The sequence below is a fragment of the Lygodium microphyllum genome, chromosome 15 (genome assembly GCF_053477565.2).
Source record: "Lygodium microphyllum isolate KBCC chromosome 15, Lygodium_microphyllum_v1.1.10, whole genome shotgun sequence".
Classification (NCBI taxonomy): domain Eukaryota; kingdom Viridiplantae; phylum Streptophyta; class Polypodiopsida; order Schizaeales; family Lygodiaceae; genus Lygodium; species Lygodium microphyllum.
In genome coordinates this window covers 146,282,572-146,296,611 of record NC_141149.1, presented here as the reverse complement: position 1 = coordinate 146,296,611, position 14,040 = coordinate 146,282,572, and the positions used below count along the sequence as shown (strand labels likewise).

At 45.0% G+C, this 14,040-nt stretch overlaps 1 protein-coding gene across 9 annotated transcripts in view; it reads left to right on the top strand.

Annotated features, from left to right (window-relative positions):
• Positions 1–14,040, top strand: part of LOC148025193 (varicose-related protein-like) — a 162,914-nt gene that overhangs the window by 37,996 nt on the left and 110,878 nt on the right. For all 9 annotated transcript variants that reach the window (XM_087694986.1, XM_087694981.1, XM_087694979.1 and 6 more), the window contains one exon: positions 597–713. In XM_087694986.1, coding sequence (XP_087551112.1) covers positions 597–713 — 117 coding nt within the window. The remainder of the gene's footprint in view (positions 1–596; positions 714–14,040) is intronic.

The following is a 14,040-nucleotide window of genomic DNA, read 5'->3' as shown; positions in this document are numbered from 1 at the left end:
TGTCTTGGTCCACCAAAGACATTCTATTGCTTAGATATAAAACATTCAAGATCAGAAGATGACCAAGGAAGAAGAGGCAAATGAAATTGCACACAAGCATAATTGTATTGAACAATTCTGAGGCAAACATGAAGGGGCCATGTAGAAAGCATGCAATAGTCACTCTTATGGTAGAGCTTAAATTGTGTCTTAGGGAATAGGAAAACAAGCACTAGATCCTCGTTGCTATGCTCTATTTTTGCATTTCACAAGACAACATCCACATGCTACAACTTGCCTTGTCAATATCCAATTGATCAATATAATTAACATGTCCAATGCCCATGTAAAAGTTCCCAATGTTATCGTGATTTGTCTACAAGGCATAAAACCATATTCCCTGGGTGCAAACTATTGCATAATGTTGGCTCAGTTTGCATGACAAGCGTTTTGAAACTGGCTCATCACACACACATGCACACGTGTGTGTGCCCGTGTGGGGCACACACACACAGAGAGAGAGAGAGAGAGAGAGAGAGAGAGAGAGAGAGAGAGAGAGAGAGAGTTTCTCCTAATTGTTTCATGTCTTGTTTTGTTTAATTGCTTTATTGATGCAGGTTTATCATGAAAAGAATGTTAAGGGCTTAGAGAAGTTGCTTATAGACTGGATGGATGTTGCTATCACACAACAAGTGAAAGCTGATCTTCTTTCATCTGGGAACCAATTAATGCAGGTTCAGCAAGTTGCTCTATATGTATGCATGCGAGTGCACACATGCATACATACATAGACATGCACACACTTCTATTTGTGACATCACATGCAAACATGCACATGCATTTTCGAGTTTATAGGTTACAACTTTCTTGGTGGCAATATTACACACATGCATGCACATACATTTTTTGGCAGCACTTTGTATTCTTGGTAGGTAACCCACAGTGGAGGTAGAACCTGCTTACTTGACAAACTAAGAAGGCACTTCATATTTGGTAGAGACCCCCCATGAAGGTAAAGTCTGCACACTTGATAAGCGGAGGAGGTAACTGAAAAAGTAACATGCAGTGTTGCATTTGAAGATCTATTAGATTACAAATGTCATTTGTTTGTAAGATTAAATATCAAAGATTAGAAATGACATTTGCTTTCTTCCATAGTATTGCAGTAAGACAACTTTTCACTGAGAGGAAAATCATAGATGGGTTCTGGTGGACAAACCCTCCTGACTGAGCATGCTCACTGCATATGCTAAACCAGAGTGTGCTTTGGCCAAACGGAGCAAACTCTAACAATCAAGTAACCTGTGTGTGCCTAGTGGCACAATTCTAACAATCAGCTGCATTCAACTTGCTGTTTGGAGGCATGGTTGTTAATCAAGTACAATTGACCATGCCAAGGGTAGATAACAACTCAAAACAATACTTTTGATGAGAAAGAAAGGTGTCGTGATCTTGTTGAAATCTCCATCTAAAAACCTTGGTTATGTGAGACCGAGTGATAGCCCAACCACTGTTATATAAGACAAGAAAACAATGAAATAAATTGGTAGAAGAATGGTATAGGTTGGCGTCCAACTACTGCAAGAGAAACCTTGTGAAACTTAGAAAGAATGAATCAGGTGATATCATGCACGACAAGCCTGCTGTAGACCATATAAGGCTTTCAGCAAGCCATTTTTATTGATCTTCATAATCTGTGATAGGAATCCCTTTGGTAATTCCATACAGATGTCCTCACAAATTCCACAATTTACTAATGTGCTCTTCATGCCTGTCTATGTATTGGCCAAGCATGATCAGATAGAAGAGTTCAAAGTTGGCAAAGACCGGATAGATAACATGCGTGTAGTGAGGCAAATGTCTCATTATAATCAATTTCAATCTGCTGAATGTAGCCTTGTGCGGGATCTTGTACCTCTCTGGTTAAGCTACTCATTAACTAAAAAGGTAAACTCAATTAAAGTCCTAAATTATTTTGGCTCTCATGCAACCCCATAACATTTTCTAGATAATCCTTTCATAAGACAATTAAACTCATTAGCTAAAAAGGTAAACTCAATTATAATTAAGTCTTAAATTATTTTGGCTCTCTTGGTAAGACAATGGCTCAAAAGTCCTATGGCAGAGATCTAAGGTGCGACCACTCTTTCACTCCCTAATAATCGTAGACAGACCTTGGGATATCAGCGTTAGGATGCAGCGAAAGGTTGAGGAACTTGATGAAATCTTGCTTTCCGAGCAGATTTTGCACATAAGGAAAGGACAGTCAAGGGTAAAGTTTCCTGTTGTTAATTGGTGAAGTTTCAGAACTTTGTACTGCTTTATGCAAAATGAATAGAGAAGGACAATTTGGTAGAGTAACCACATTTGTTACAATTTTGCCTTGATGTTTTTCAGTTGGAGCCAATGGGGCTCAATCAAGCTCAGCAGAGCATAGATTTGGAGCATAGCCTAATGCTTAAGAGGGGTGGTGCTTCGACTTCCTTCGTACAATTATGCTCACGTATATAGAGGTTATTGGGAGATCTTTCAAATTCCATATGGTACTTTAATGATTGGCCTACTAGGATGGGTGCTCCCGCGAGCATGGTTACAACCTTATGACTTAGTGCAAATACCCTAAGGGCACTTTAGGGATAGGACAGCCAAGTTCTATAAATAGGACTCAAGGCCATTTGTGCACATGGATGGTGTGATCACTACCCCCAATGGCCATCACATTTGTACATTGGGACGGTATGAGTTGATGGTACAGGATGCCAACTTTTGGGACACAAGTGTTGCTTGAGATGCTATTGGTCCCAAGCTTGAGTGTGAGTCCATCTAGTTCTTTGTCGAGAAAGTAAGTTTGATTTCCATCTGCTTATATTTGATGTAATAGGTATGCCTTGTGTTGTGTCTTGTGCACAGGTTGTATCCTAGGGGGATGTAAAAATTTACATAAGAAATTAGCTGCCCTATCTTGCCTTTGAAGACTCCTACCCCTACACATTTTTGCCTTGTTTTGGGTCCCATGTCCTTGTTCCTCGTCCCTATTCCTTGCTCCATACCTACTCCATGTAACTATATAGCCACATAGAATGGCAAATCATGGTGTTTCCCGTTCCCATTCCCCGTTCCCATTTCTGGTTCCATGTTGCTATGCCATAGGTACTTGTCTACATGGGTTCTCTCTTCTGGTTGCCGTCAAAGTACTAAAATGAGGTGATGTGCAAGTCTCCATGAGCTCAAAGCTCACTTGAAACATGGAATCATGTAACCTCTTGATCACCTCACTTGTAGCTTTAGGCTATTGTCGAGTCACAAGCTCCATTGATGGTGTCAGATGGAAATTACCATATAGTATTAAAGTACTTATTTGTGACCATTTGGGGTAATTTGTAGGTGTTGTTTAGGCTTTCTCTTCCATAACACACATGCACATATCCTCTCTCTCTCTCTCTCTCTCTCTCTCTCTCTCTCTCTCTCTCTCCCCCCCACACCCCCCCCTTCCCCTTCCCTTCTGGCAATATATCCTCTCTCTCCCTCTTTTTTCCTTCTCTAATTTCAAATTCAAAATTTAAGCTCAACTTTTAGGCTCTTTATTCTCAAACTCTCTCTTCTCAAGCTCTCCTTCGCCCTATCTTTTTTTTTTGGGTAATGGGTTGATTATATTACTTATGAAAAAAGTACACGATAACAAGATTTCAGACTTTAGAGTGGCTCTAGCCGTCATATATAAACCAAATATAGTGGATTCAACAAACAAAAAGGATGAGTGTGCAAGAGGCACCCTGGGTCTTTAACCATAGGATGGTCCACCAAGGTATTCTTTCTATCTGGACATTCTATGAAGAAGGGACCCAGTTGACCCCAAGAGAAACAATGTCTAGCGAAAGTACCCCACTTGAGGTGAAACCTAAGGGGCTGCATGCCATTGCCATTGAGGCACAACCACTTGAGTCCCTTTTTGGTTGTATTCCATAGTATGCACAATGAAACCAACCTTCCTTCGTGGATAGGGTGGTAATTCGTGATCAAGCACTTAATCAGAACAATCAATAAATAAACATAAACTGAAAATGCACAAATTACCTTAAAATTCTTGGATAGTAGACATCTTGTTGGCCCCAAAGCTAGTGCCCCTTTTGGTATCTTTTTAACTTTATTGACTAATGGATTGGATACAAGTTGAGATTCCACAATCTCCTTGGCTGATGCAAAAGCCTCTTGCTGTAGATGCAATCAGCACACAAAATGGGCCAATTGCCCCTTGAATTTCACCCAAGACTTTCTTTAGCTAGACCCCAACTGGCCAAATACTGCCCCAAATTCACAATAGATGGGTTGGCATTTGGATTCCTTGATAATTCCTCAAATTTTAGGTGCTGAATTCAGTGTACGATGCCTTCTACTGATGGCATGAGTCTTGAGGTGGCTGGTAAACCCTAATTTCTGAAGAAAGTTAGGGTTTACAGGAAAATTCCTTCTGTTGTCCACCAAATCTGGCTGAGATCTACCCCAAATAGCTGAGATAAGCTGAGATCTTTTGAGGTAATTGAAGGAGGTGAGAGAATGCGAGAGAGGGAAAATCGAGAGATTTTTTGTTGAGAAACTCTCCAATCTGCTTGCTGCTGCCTGCTTTAACCAGCAAGAAAAGTAGTCGCTTGCAGCTTGGGAGCACCAAAATTGCTGTTGTCAGCTAGGTGATGATGTTGCCAGCCCCTGATGGACCTTGTCCTGTTGTGGCCTGCTTGTTGATGGCTCTAGATGGCTGTCACTTGCTGTAATTTGTTGTTTTCTGCAGAAAATGGACCACTGGCCTTCTCTCTCTCCTGCTCTAGCTGAAAATTGATGTGAATGGTTGAGACTCAAAAGGGTTATACAAACCTGACACAAGGCCTGGCAGAGATGTTCACCTGACTCATAATCTCCTCCTGCTGGATTGCATTGACTTTGTAGGGTGGCTACTTGCAAGGATAAGATCTATGCCACGATCTTCAATCCATTTAGGTGGTAGCTGCCCTCGAAGTGAATGAGAGAAGCAATCCACGTACATTTTCAGAAATGACATGTGATCCCTCTCTAACTTAGACATATTTCCAACATTTTCACTATCATCCTTATCCTTGGTTAAAACCAAATACATTGAAATATGATTTTTCATTCCTCTAGAAATGGCAATTGCAAATACAACAAGGCAGATTCCCCTTTCAACTTTACAATGTGAGTGCCTTTCCTTTATGCTGAATAGTGATCTCTTTTGCACATGAATCAATCATTGCATGCATACTGTGACACCATGGCATACAAAGCAACATATCACAACCCTCAAGTGGAGCACTAAAAAACTTCGCTGTCCACATATCCTTGAATATGCAATTGAAGTTTTTCAATGAATAGTGTGACATGCTTTACATGGTCCTTACATACCATTCCAACTTTTCCCATGGATCCCATCTCATGATCTCTAATGGCTAGATGGGTTGTCATGTCTACAAAGATAAAGGTTGCTCGTGTATCATTATCAAAGAATATTTATGCATGCTAATCCCTAACTTTGCCCTATGCTGTGCATAACTTAGTGGCATCATCATTGGGCTGATCAGTAACAATATTGGGCACCAATCCCACTAATGTTTTAAGCTTCTTTCCCTTAGGGTTTGACTCTCAAGCCTTAGCGAAAGAATGGCGAAAGGGTACACCATTTGCCGCTTAGACTGCAACCGAAATTCTAGCTTACTGCCTATTGGGACACTCTCTTGGAATGTGACCCTCCTATTCACAAATAAAGCATTTATCTGCAGCCATAAATTTTTGTGATGTGCCAATGTTTTTGAGCCCTTTCTTTGTTGTTTTGGTATCTTTTTAGGCTGATTTTTATATCTGCCCTTTTTCTTAGCCTTAAAAAACTTTTTATTTGGTCTCTCGCCACTCTTTAGGAAGCCTAAATCCTTACCGCAAAGCAAAATATCTGCTATACTAGCAATATCTATGAGCTCAGACGTGCTAGAGATGGTAGATTTAATGCAAAAATCCTTGATTCCTTTAGGTAGCCCACAAATATATTTTTCCACTTGCTCATGAAGGGGTACGGGGCGATAAGAAGTAACAAGCAGCAATGCATCCCAAAACTTCTTATTGTATTGCTCCAAATTCTTGCATACGTTAGAATTCAAACCAATTCGATGCAAACATTTGCTTGAACTATATCCATGTTGATGGTGCTCTATCTTGCATCAAAAGTGTAGACCATTGCCGCAATGCATTACAAAGTGGTTGCCTTTCGAATCTTAGAGGATTCGGTGAAGTTTCGCCTTGAATGGGCTTATATGAAATTGTTGAATGAAAGTCAAAGCTTTCAATGTATCTCGTGCATTATTGAAGGACTCAAACTTCATTGCTTTTCCACTCTCATCATAGTCCTTTGCTACCCCTTTGGGTGTCAAGATGTCATACATCGGTTGTTGCAAAAGGGGTGCAGTTACTAGATTTACATTAAAACCAACACCAAATGGAGCATTTGCATTTGCATTTCTTGCCCTATAAGTACCGACAGTTTTGCTTCATTGATCTCCTTGGGAGCTTCAAGTGAAGGCTTTGGCTTTGCCTTTGGTACACTTTGCTGTCACGAAGGTGTAGGAGATGACTTGTTCTTCTTTCCCTTGTTGTCCTTCTTCGGAGCATTCAAAAATCAGGTGAACTAGGGATCCTTTGCCAATTCAGCAAAGAGATTTGTTGCTCTCCTCATCTGATTCTTGAATTGGTCATCAAATTCCTCTTTACTTTATTGGTCATTAGCTTCATTATGCCTTTGGAGGCCTTGCATCTCGCCCAACAACAATATTTTCAGCTTGTTGTCTGCGGTTTGAGCCTTGTCCAAGAGTAGGCATTGCATTTCTTTCTTGCCCATGTAAATGTCCATACTAAGAAGCATCATCACTTTTTGATTCCGTCTCACTATATGAAGATATCTTGTTGTAATTTTTGAGCTAAGTATAAAAATCAGCACCAGCATAAAGCTTTGGCTTGCAACCAAAGTGCCTTGGGCCCACCAAATCAAAGATCGAGTGGTATCCTGGCAATGGAAGAGTGAAATCAGCCTTTCTTCTCGGATAGGGTGGTAATTCCTAATCAACCACTTAATCACAACAATCAATAAACAAACATAAACTGAAAATGCACAAGTTACCTTTGAATTATTGGACAATAGACACCTTGTTGGCCCCAAAACTTGTGTCCCTTTCGGTATTTCTTGAAGTTTATTGACTAATGGATTGGATACAAGCTGAGATTCCACAATCTCCTTGGCTGATCCGAAAGCCCCGTGCTATAGATGCAATTAGCACACAAAATGGGCCAATTGCCCCTTGAATTTAACCCAAGACTTGCTTTAATTGGACCCCAATGGCCAAATACTGTACCCATTCACAATGGATGGGTTGGCACCTAAATTTGCTAATAGTTTCACAGATTCAGCTACTGAATTCAATGTATGATGCCTTCTATTGATGGCACGGGTCCTAAGGTGGTTGCCAAACCCTAATTTCCATTGAAATTTAGGGTTTATGGCAGAATTCCTTTGCTGCCCACCAAATTTGACTGAGATCTGCTGCAAATGACTGAGATAAGTTGAGATCTTCTGAGAATTGATTGAAGGAGGTGAGAGAATACCAATGACAGAGAGAAAATCAAGATATTTCTTATTGAGAAACTCTCCAATTTGCTTGCTGTTGCTTGCTTCAACCAGCAAGAAAAGTAGTCGCTTGCAGCTTGGGAGCACCAAAATTGCTGTCGTCAGCTAGTTGATGATGTTGCCAGCCTCTGATGGACCTTCTCCTGCTGTGGCCTGCCTGTTGATGGCTCTAGATGGCTGTAACTTGCTGTTTTCTGCTCAGAAAATGGATCACAGCCTTCTCTCTCTCCTTGTCTAGTTGAAAATTGATCTAATGGTTGAAACCAAGCTCCAAAAACGTTTTTTGAGTTTGCATGGGTATTTTTGCCAAGTGGTGGTATTCTAAACCCAATTTTTTGCATTATCCAGCCATTAAATTAATTTTCAGAATTAAATTGTGGGAGCTTTTGCTCAACTGCCAAGATCCACGGACCGCTTATTGTTTCAAGCGTTCCAAGCGAGTTCTAATGGCTATCTCTCACCTAGCCGACGCGCCGTCAATGCTACGAGTGCTGTGAGCTTACCTTGATGCCCGATCGAGTACCCTTCTCTCTCTTGCACTCCGGTAGCTCCACGATTCTTGACGCTAGCTCAAGCCTCCTCAAGCCTCCTCCATCTCCAAGATCCATCCTCCATAGCCACACGCGCAAGAGAAGAGAAGAGAAGAGAAGGGAAGAAGAAAAGAGGAGATGGTGAAGAGCTTCACCCTCTTGATCCCTCACTCTCACACACTCTCACTCCCTCACACTCTCACACTCCCTCTCTCAAGAGTACACACAAGCAAGAAGGAGAGAAGAAGAGAGGAAGAAGAAGACTCTTTTTGCCACACATCAAAGAATGAGTTTCTCATTCACTTTTCAACTTTATATACAAAACCCTAAATCCCTTTTGGGCGGTCATCCCCTTTTTCCTCTTTTACATGGCCGACCGTAGCCTAGGCCATTTTTCCCATTTCCCACCATTCTAATTTATCCTATTCCCACTAATGCATACACTTTGCACAGGAGCGAGCCTGGCACTCTTTTACACAGATTCGGGGGCGCTTCCGCATTTTAATGGTGCGCCTTTTCCTCTTTCGTTGCCGTGGCCCAACACCGAAGCCTCTTGAGGGTCGTGTTCGTACATTTGAATTTTTCAGGGATTGGTTGCCAGTCAAGGCGCCTTTTTTTGCTTTTGCGCCTTTTTTGCTATTTTTCATTCTTTCTAGTTTCCGCTCCTTTGTGTTGCGGTAATGCGGTCGGAAACACGGTAACATTACCCCCCTCCTAGCCAAGTGCCAGTCCCATGGCACTACGGTGGGACATGGTGGCAAGTTAGGTCGGCTGGTAGGCGGAACAGGTAGGTGGATGGTTAGGGATGATGACCCGGAGAGAGTCCGGCGTGCGTTAAGCTCCAGGAAGACACTCGGCATCTGTCATACGGTTGTAGTCGGTTGTCTTGTGAGTATGAGAAGCGCTTGAAGCAATACGATGATGATATTGGAGGGATTTATTCTGGGGAAACCCCTCGAACTCTGTTTGGCTTGAAAACCGTGGCTTCGATTGAAGATCCATGTCTTGGATTTGAAGGTCCTCGGGCCGGTGGAATCAATAAGCTATCCGTGGATCTTGAGGCGTTGGGCATGGATCATTGGACGATGCAGTTCCAAGATCTATGCCAATGGCAGTTTTACCTCGACCTGGTTTGATCATGGTGGCCATCAGCACCAGGCAGATGGCTGGAGGCCGGCACGCTTTGGGTCATTAAAGGGTGCCATGGGTGATGGTCTTCCGCGGGTAGCCATTTCTTGAGAGTCGATCATAACCTGCAAGAAATGTTGCGCTCTCCCTAAGGGGTGTGTTGCTTGCCGTGTAGTGTGTTGTGCTCGTGGCAGTGGAACTGGGAGATGGGTCTAACCTTGGGCAAGCCCTTGGTAACGTCCCACACTTGAGGACCCAGCTTGTGCTTCGTTGGTGGTGCGGTGCGAGCCTTAGGGTGACAGGTCTGAAAGTCCTGCCCTTGATGTGCCCTAAGCGTGAAGTGGGGGAGGGGGCTAGGGAGAACCCTAGGTGCAGTGACTGTGGTGCTTTTTTTTTTTTTTGAGAGGATACGTAGGCCTAAGTGTCTTAGTCGGAATGAGGAGGAGAAGGGGGGCGGAGAGATTTGCTCAAAAATTGGCGACTCTGCATGTAATTTTTTAGATTCATGCGGACATGAAGGGAGGTAGTGGAGAGAAAGGGGTGGTTGCATCTAGTGAACTGGCTGTAGTTCATGTCCTCTAGGAGGGCTAGGCAAAAAGAGGGAAGGAGACTAGCCCTCATCATGAGACGAGCCATGGCACAATTTTCTATAGCATTAGGGTCAAAGAATAAGAGAGGCAGGCCGCGCTCTTATGGAGTCAGGTCCTGCTTAAGAAGTAGCCTAAGTAGCCTAAGATAGTTACACGTGGTTATAAAAGCGGGGTCAGGACATGAGGAAAAGTCCGCAAGGAAGCGCATCATAGACTCGTCTAGGCTTTCTGCGGTAAAAAGAAGGGCGTTGTCAAAGGATTCTACAGTGGAGTTATAAATGACGGGAAAGTCATACCGCCCGTGGAGGGTGGCGTCAAAATCTACATCTACCCTTCGAGGGTACGCCATGTAAGTAGGGTCGTTCCGCTCGAACGGTAAGGTATTACAAAAAGCCATCCAGGTGAGCATGCTTATGTCGCATACTCGCCTCCTCCACAGGGGTTGGCTCCTATAGTTTTGTACAGTGTGGGGGATTTCAAAAATTTTGTCTTGCCAGTAGTCGGCCGCTTCGGTGCCCCAAGAGGTTGGGGTCTTTTCCCGCTCTTCCAGCCATTTTTTTCCCCAACCGGCCACCGACCGCGATCACCTCGTCCATCACTTTGAGAGGCAGGACCCTCCGCAGACTGTTGGGTAGGAGGAAACTGAAGGAGAATGGTTCCTTTGCTAGTTCCTGCACCTCCCACACCACCAGTTCTGCGTGGAATCCCGCGGGAAGATCATCTGGGCACGGAGGGAGAGGCGCGGACGGTAACATGGCTGGTTTGGCTCTCAGTCTCTGTCTGGGCTCCTCCACCAGCTTTTTTCGCCTTTCTTTAGAGATGGCTTTTCTTTCTGCAGCTGGATCTTCTTGTGGCGGATCTTGGACCTGTGGCGAGGGGGGTTGCGGGACCATTTCTTCCCTAAATTGATTCACATCGATTTCCAGCTCTGCTTCCTCCCCCTGCCGTTCTGCGTGTACTGCTTCTTCCTCGAACCCGAGGGCATCTATCTCCTGGGGGGTCAGGCCGGCCCTCATCAGGTATTTGCGCTGTTCCTCCAAACCCAGCCTAACCTCCGCCGGTAGTGGTGGCATCTGTAGTCCAGCGTGTAGGGCTCTTCTTGCCATGCCGAGCTTTCTTTGCACCACTTCCAGTGGCTCTCCTTGTGCTGTGTGGGTGGCGTCCAAGATGGTATCGAGGAAGGCCTTCTGTTGAGCGCTGAAGGCTACTTGGGCTGCCTCCGCCTTGCTTTCTACGATGATTTTCTCTTTTTCTGTTAGAGCAAGGCGGCGCGCCAGTGTCTTCACCCTCTTCTCGTTGTGCGCGACCCACTCCTCTGCCCTTTTGTTCATTGCTTCCAGGCCCTCCCCCTGTCTTAAGGTCAGCATCATGATTTTCTGTCCATAATCCTTTAGTTCCCTAACTAGCCTCTCTTGTTCTTCTCGTTTAGAGGTTAGCTGATCTGTTAGGCGCTTGAGCTCCTTCTCCTGCTCCTCCATGCCCCTTCCTGTTTCAGGTCTGCAATTTCGCACCGCTGCAAGGCTATCATTTTTGTTTTGTCCAGCTGGAAGGCGGCCACGGTTTCCTTCTCGGTTGCCAACTCAGCCACGGCTATTTTGCGTTCCTCCTTCGCTCTCTCCAATTGGGAGAGCAGCTCGGCGATGTATTCGTCGTAATTAGCCGGTGGCATCATCGTTGCGTGAATGGGCGAGGTGGAGGCTTCGACTTTTTGCTTTTTGGGCTCTTGCCTGGACTCTGCATCCGTGGCTGGCCTTTTCTGTCCTGTGGCCGTAGTCTCCGTGCTCTGCCCCTGGCCCATTTCTTTGTTGATAAAATACTGCATCCACGCCACGAAATTTGACACGTCTGCGCTAGTGGGGATGCTAGGGGTGACAGTGGTGAGTTCCGCGGGAGGTACCAAGAGGGTAGGGATCGGATGGAGCGGGGCCTTGCCTTTGCCCTCGGAGACTGGAGGTGGCACGAACTCTGGCACTTGCGTGCTGGATCCTGGCCCCTCTTCTCTGCATGGGCTCAGGTTCCTTAGCTCGTCTGCTCGGCATTGTTGTTCGATGGACCGTCGGGTGGCCTCCGCTAGGTCCTCCTCCTCCTCCCTTCGCAGCTCCTCCTCTTCTTCCTCCGCTTTTCTCTTCCTTTCCTCCTACCTTTTCTTCTGCTCCTCCTATTTTTTCCCTCCTTTCCTCCGCTTCTTGTTTTGACGCCTCCTTGGCTTTCTGTAACTCCTCTTTTTCCCTCTGCTCCTCCTGCCTCTTTGTTCTCTCTCTCTCCTTTGCTTCTTTCAGGGATTCCTTTTTCGCCCTTTCCAAGTCTTCCCTTTCTTTCTTCCTGCCTTCATCACTCTTCTTCTTCCCTTGCGCCGCCTTCTTCTTCGTTGTCGTGATTGTCTTCTTACTAGTTTGTCCCTCCCCTTCTTCTTCTGTTTCCGTTCTGTCGGTGGACCTGTCTTTGTCCTGTTGAGGGGGCGACTTCTCCGGCGTTTCTCCTTCTCCCTCCTCCGGCTCCTATGCTGCCCTTATTGCCTCCTGAATGAGTGCAGTCAAGACTCCTCCGTAGCCGATGAAAGAGGCCTTGGAGGAGGCTTTCTTCCTTTTCGTCACCTTAGAAGCTGGAGATTCTCCTCTTGTTGGTGCACTTCCCAGGGCTAGTGCCTTGGCCGCTTGATCAATCGTCTTCCGCACGTAGCCATTTCAATCCACCTCGTCTAGAGTGTGGGTTGCTACATTCTCCAGCATTTGCACGCTAATCCGATGCATTAAGGAATTGTAACGTTGGCTGGAGAAGAGCACGTGCACCAACTTGGCTTGCAGCTTGGCGTCAGTGTCAAGGATGTCCTGGATGCTTATGCCATCGTTCGTGAGTACCTCTTCCTTCTTCATTTTCAGCAAGGCATAAACATCCCTTTTTTGTCACCTTTCTGTCTTAGGTACCAATCCCAAAGCCTTTTCTACCAAGGCTGGGTCCAACCGGACTTGCACCTGCTTTGCACCCTCTCCTCGGCCCACTTTTACAATGCCACCTTCCTGGTCCGGATTGTATGTTCTGAGGAATTCTACGCATTTAAAGTGATCCGGCTCTTGCGAAAATTTTTCAATGTACTTTGTAAGGTTGCACTATTCCACTACCCTCCTGGCTGCCTCCTCCTTCGCCACCACGACTCCGATGTTGTGGATGGTTCGGAACTTGAGCTGGGCGAAGGCACGGTTCTCCAATTGGATGCAATATAGCTCCCTTTCCTCGTCAATGAACGGGAGTCGATGGGCGTGGTCTTGCTGCGACATTTTCTGCTCCTGCCATAATTCGTAACTTCCGTTAGTATTTTTCACATAGCACTTTGCTGTTTATGCGAGAATAAAAACTCTTGACTGAATTTTTGGAAGCCATTTCTCATACTAATGCTTATGCCTTTCACTACTTTTACTTTACCATGCCCCCTTTTTATTCATTTCCTATGTGATTCTTTTCACCTTCACCACATACCCCACATACATACCCACATATCCCCTCCTCTTCCGGCTGAGAGAAGAATCCTTCCTAGGATTGGGGGTTAAAAGGTGAAAGGCGTGGGTCCTGTTTGGGCAGGACTTTACGTGTGAAGAAGCCACGCGTAGAATTTTGGATTGTATTCCAGTTGAGCATGACAATCAAGAGCAGCTGGTTGGATAGAGACTTGGGAAATGTAGGTCAGGACATCATGAAATAGATCTCTAGTATTAAGGCGGCTGGCGACATGTAATTCCTCTTCCGTGAGGAATTGGTCAATATAGGGGTGGGCGAGCACATGGTCGTCCAAATGGTGATTGCGGGTGATGGCCAAAACCCTAAACGAGATGGGTGCCACATAAGTGGGGTCATATTCAATGGTTTTAACTGCCCTGCGTTGCTCAGCATTGGTCATTATTCGGCAACCTTTTTTCTCCCATTGGATTCTCAGAGCAAACCACTGCTGCAAGAATATGGAAGGGAAGCTTGCCATCTGCGTGAGCTCGTGCATCTCGTGTTCAGGAACAGAACGAGGAGGCTTTCGATATGAAGGGACTAGGTGTCTGAGGGCCGCTTGCTCCTTTGAGATTTCGTCATTTGCTATCAGTTCGGCAGCGATTTTAGGGGATTTAGTAGTCATAAGTTCGTATTCTTCCCAAGT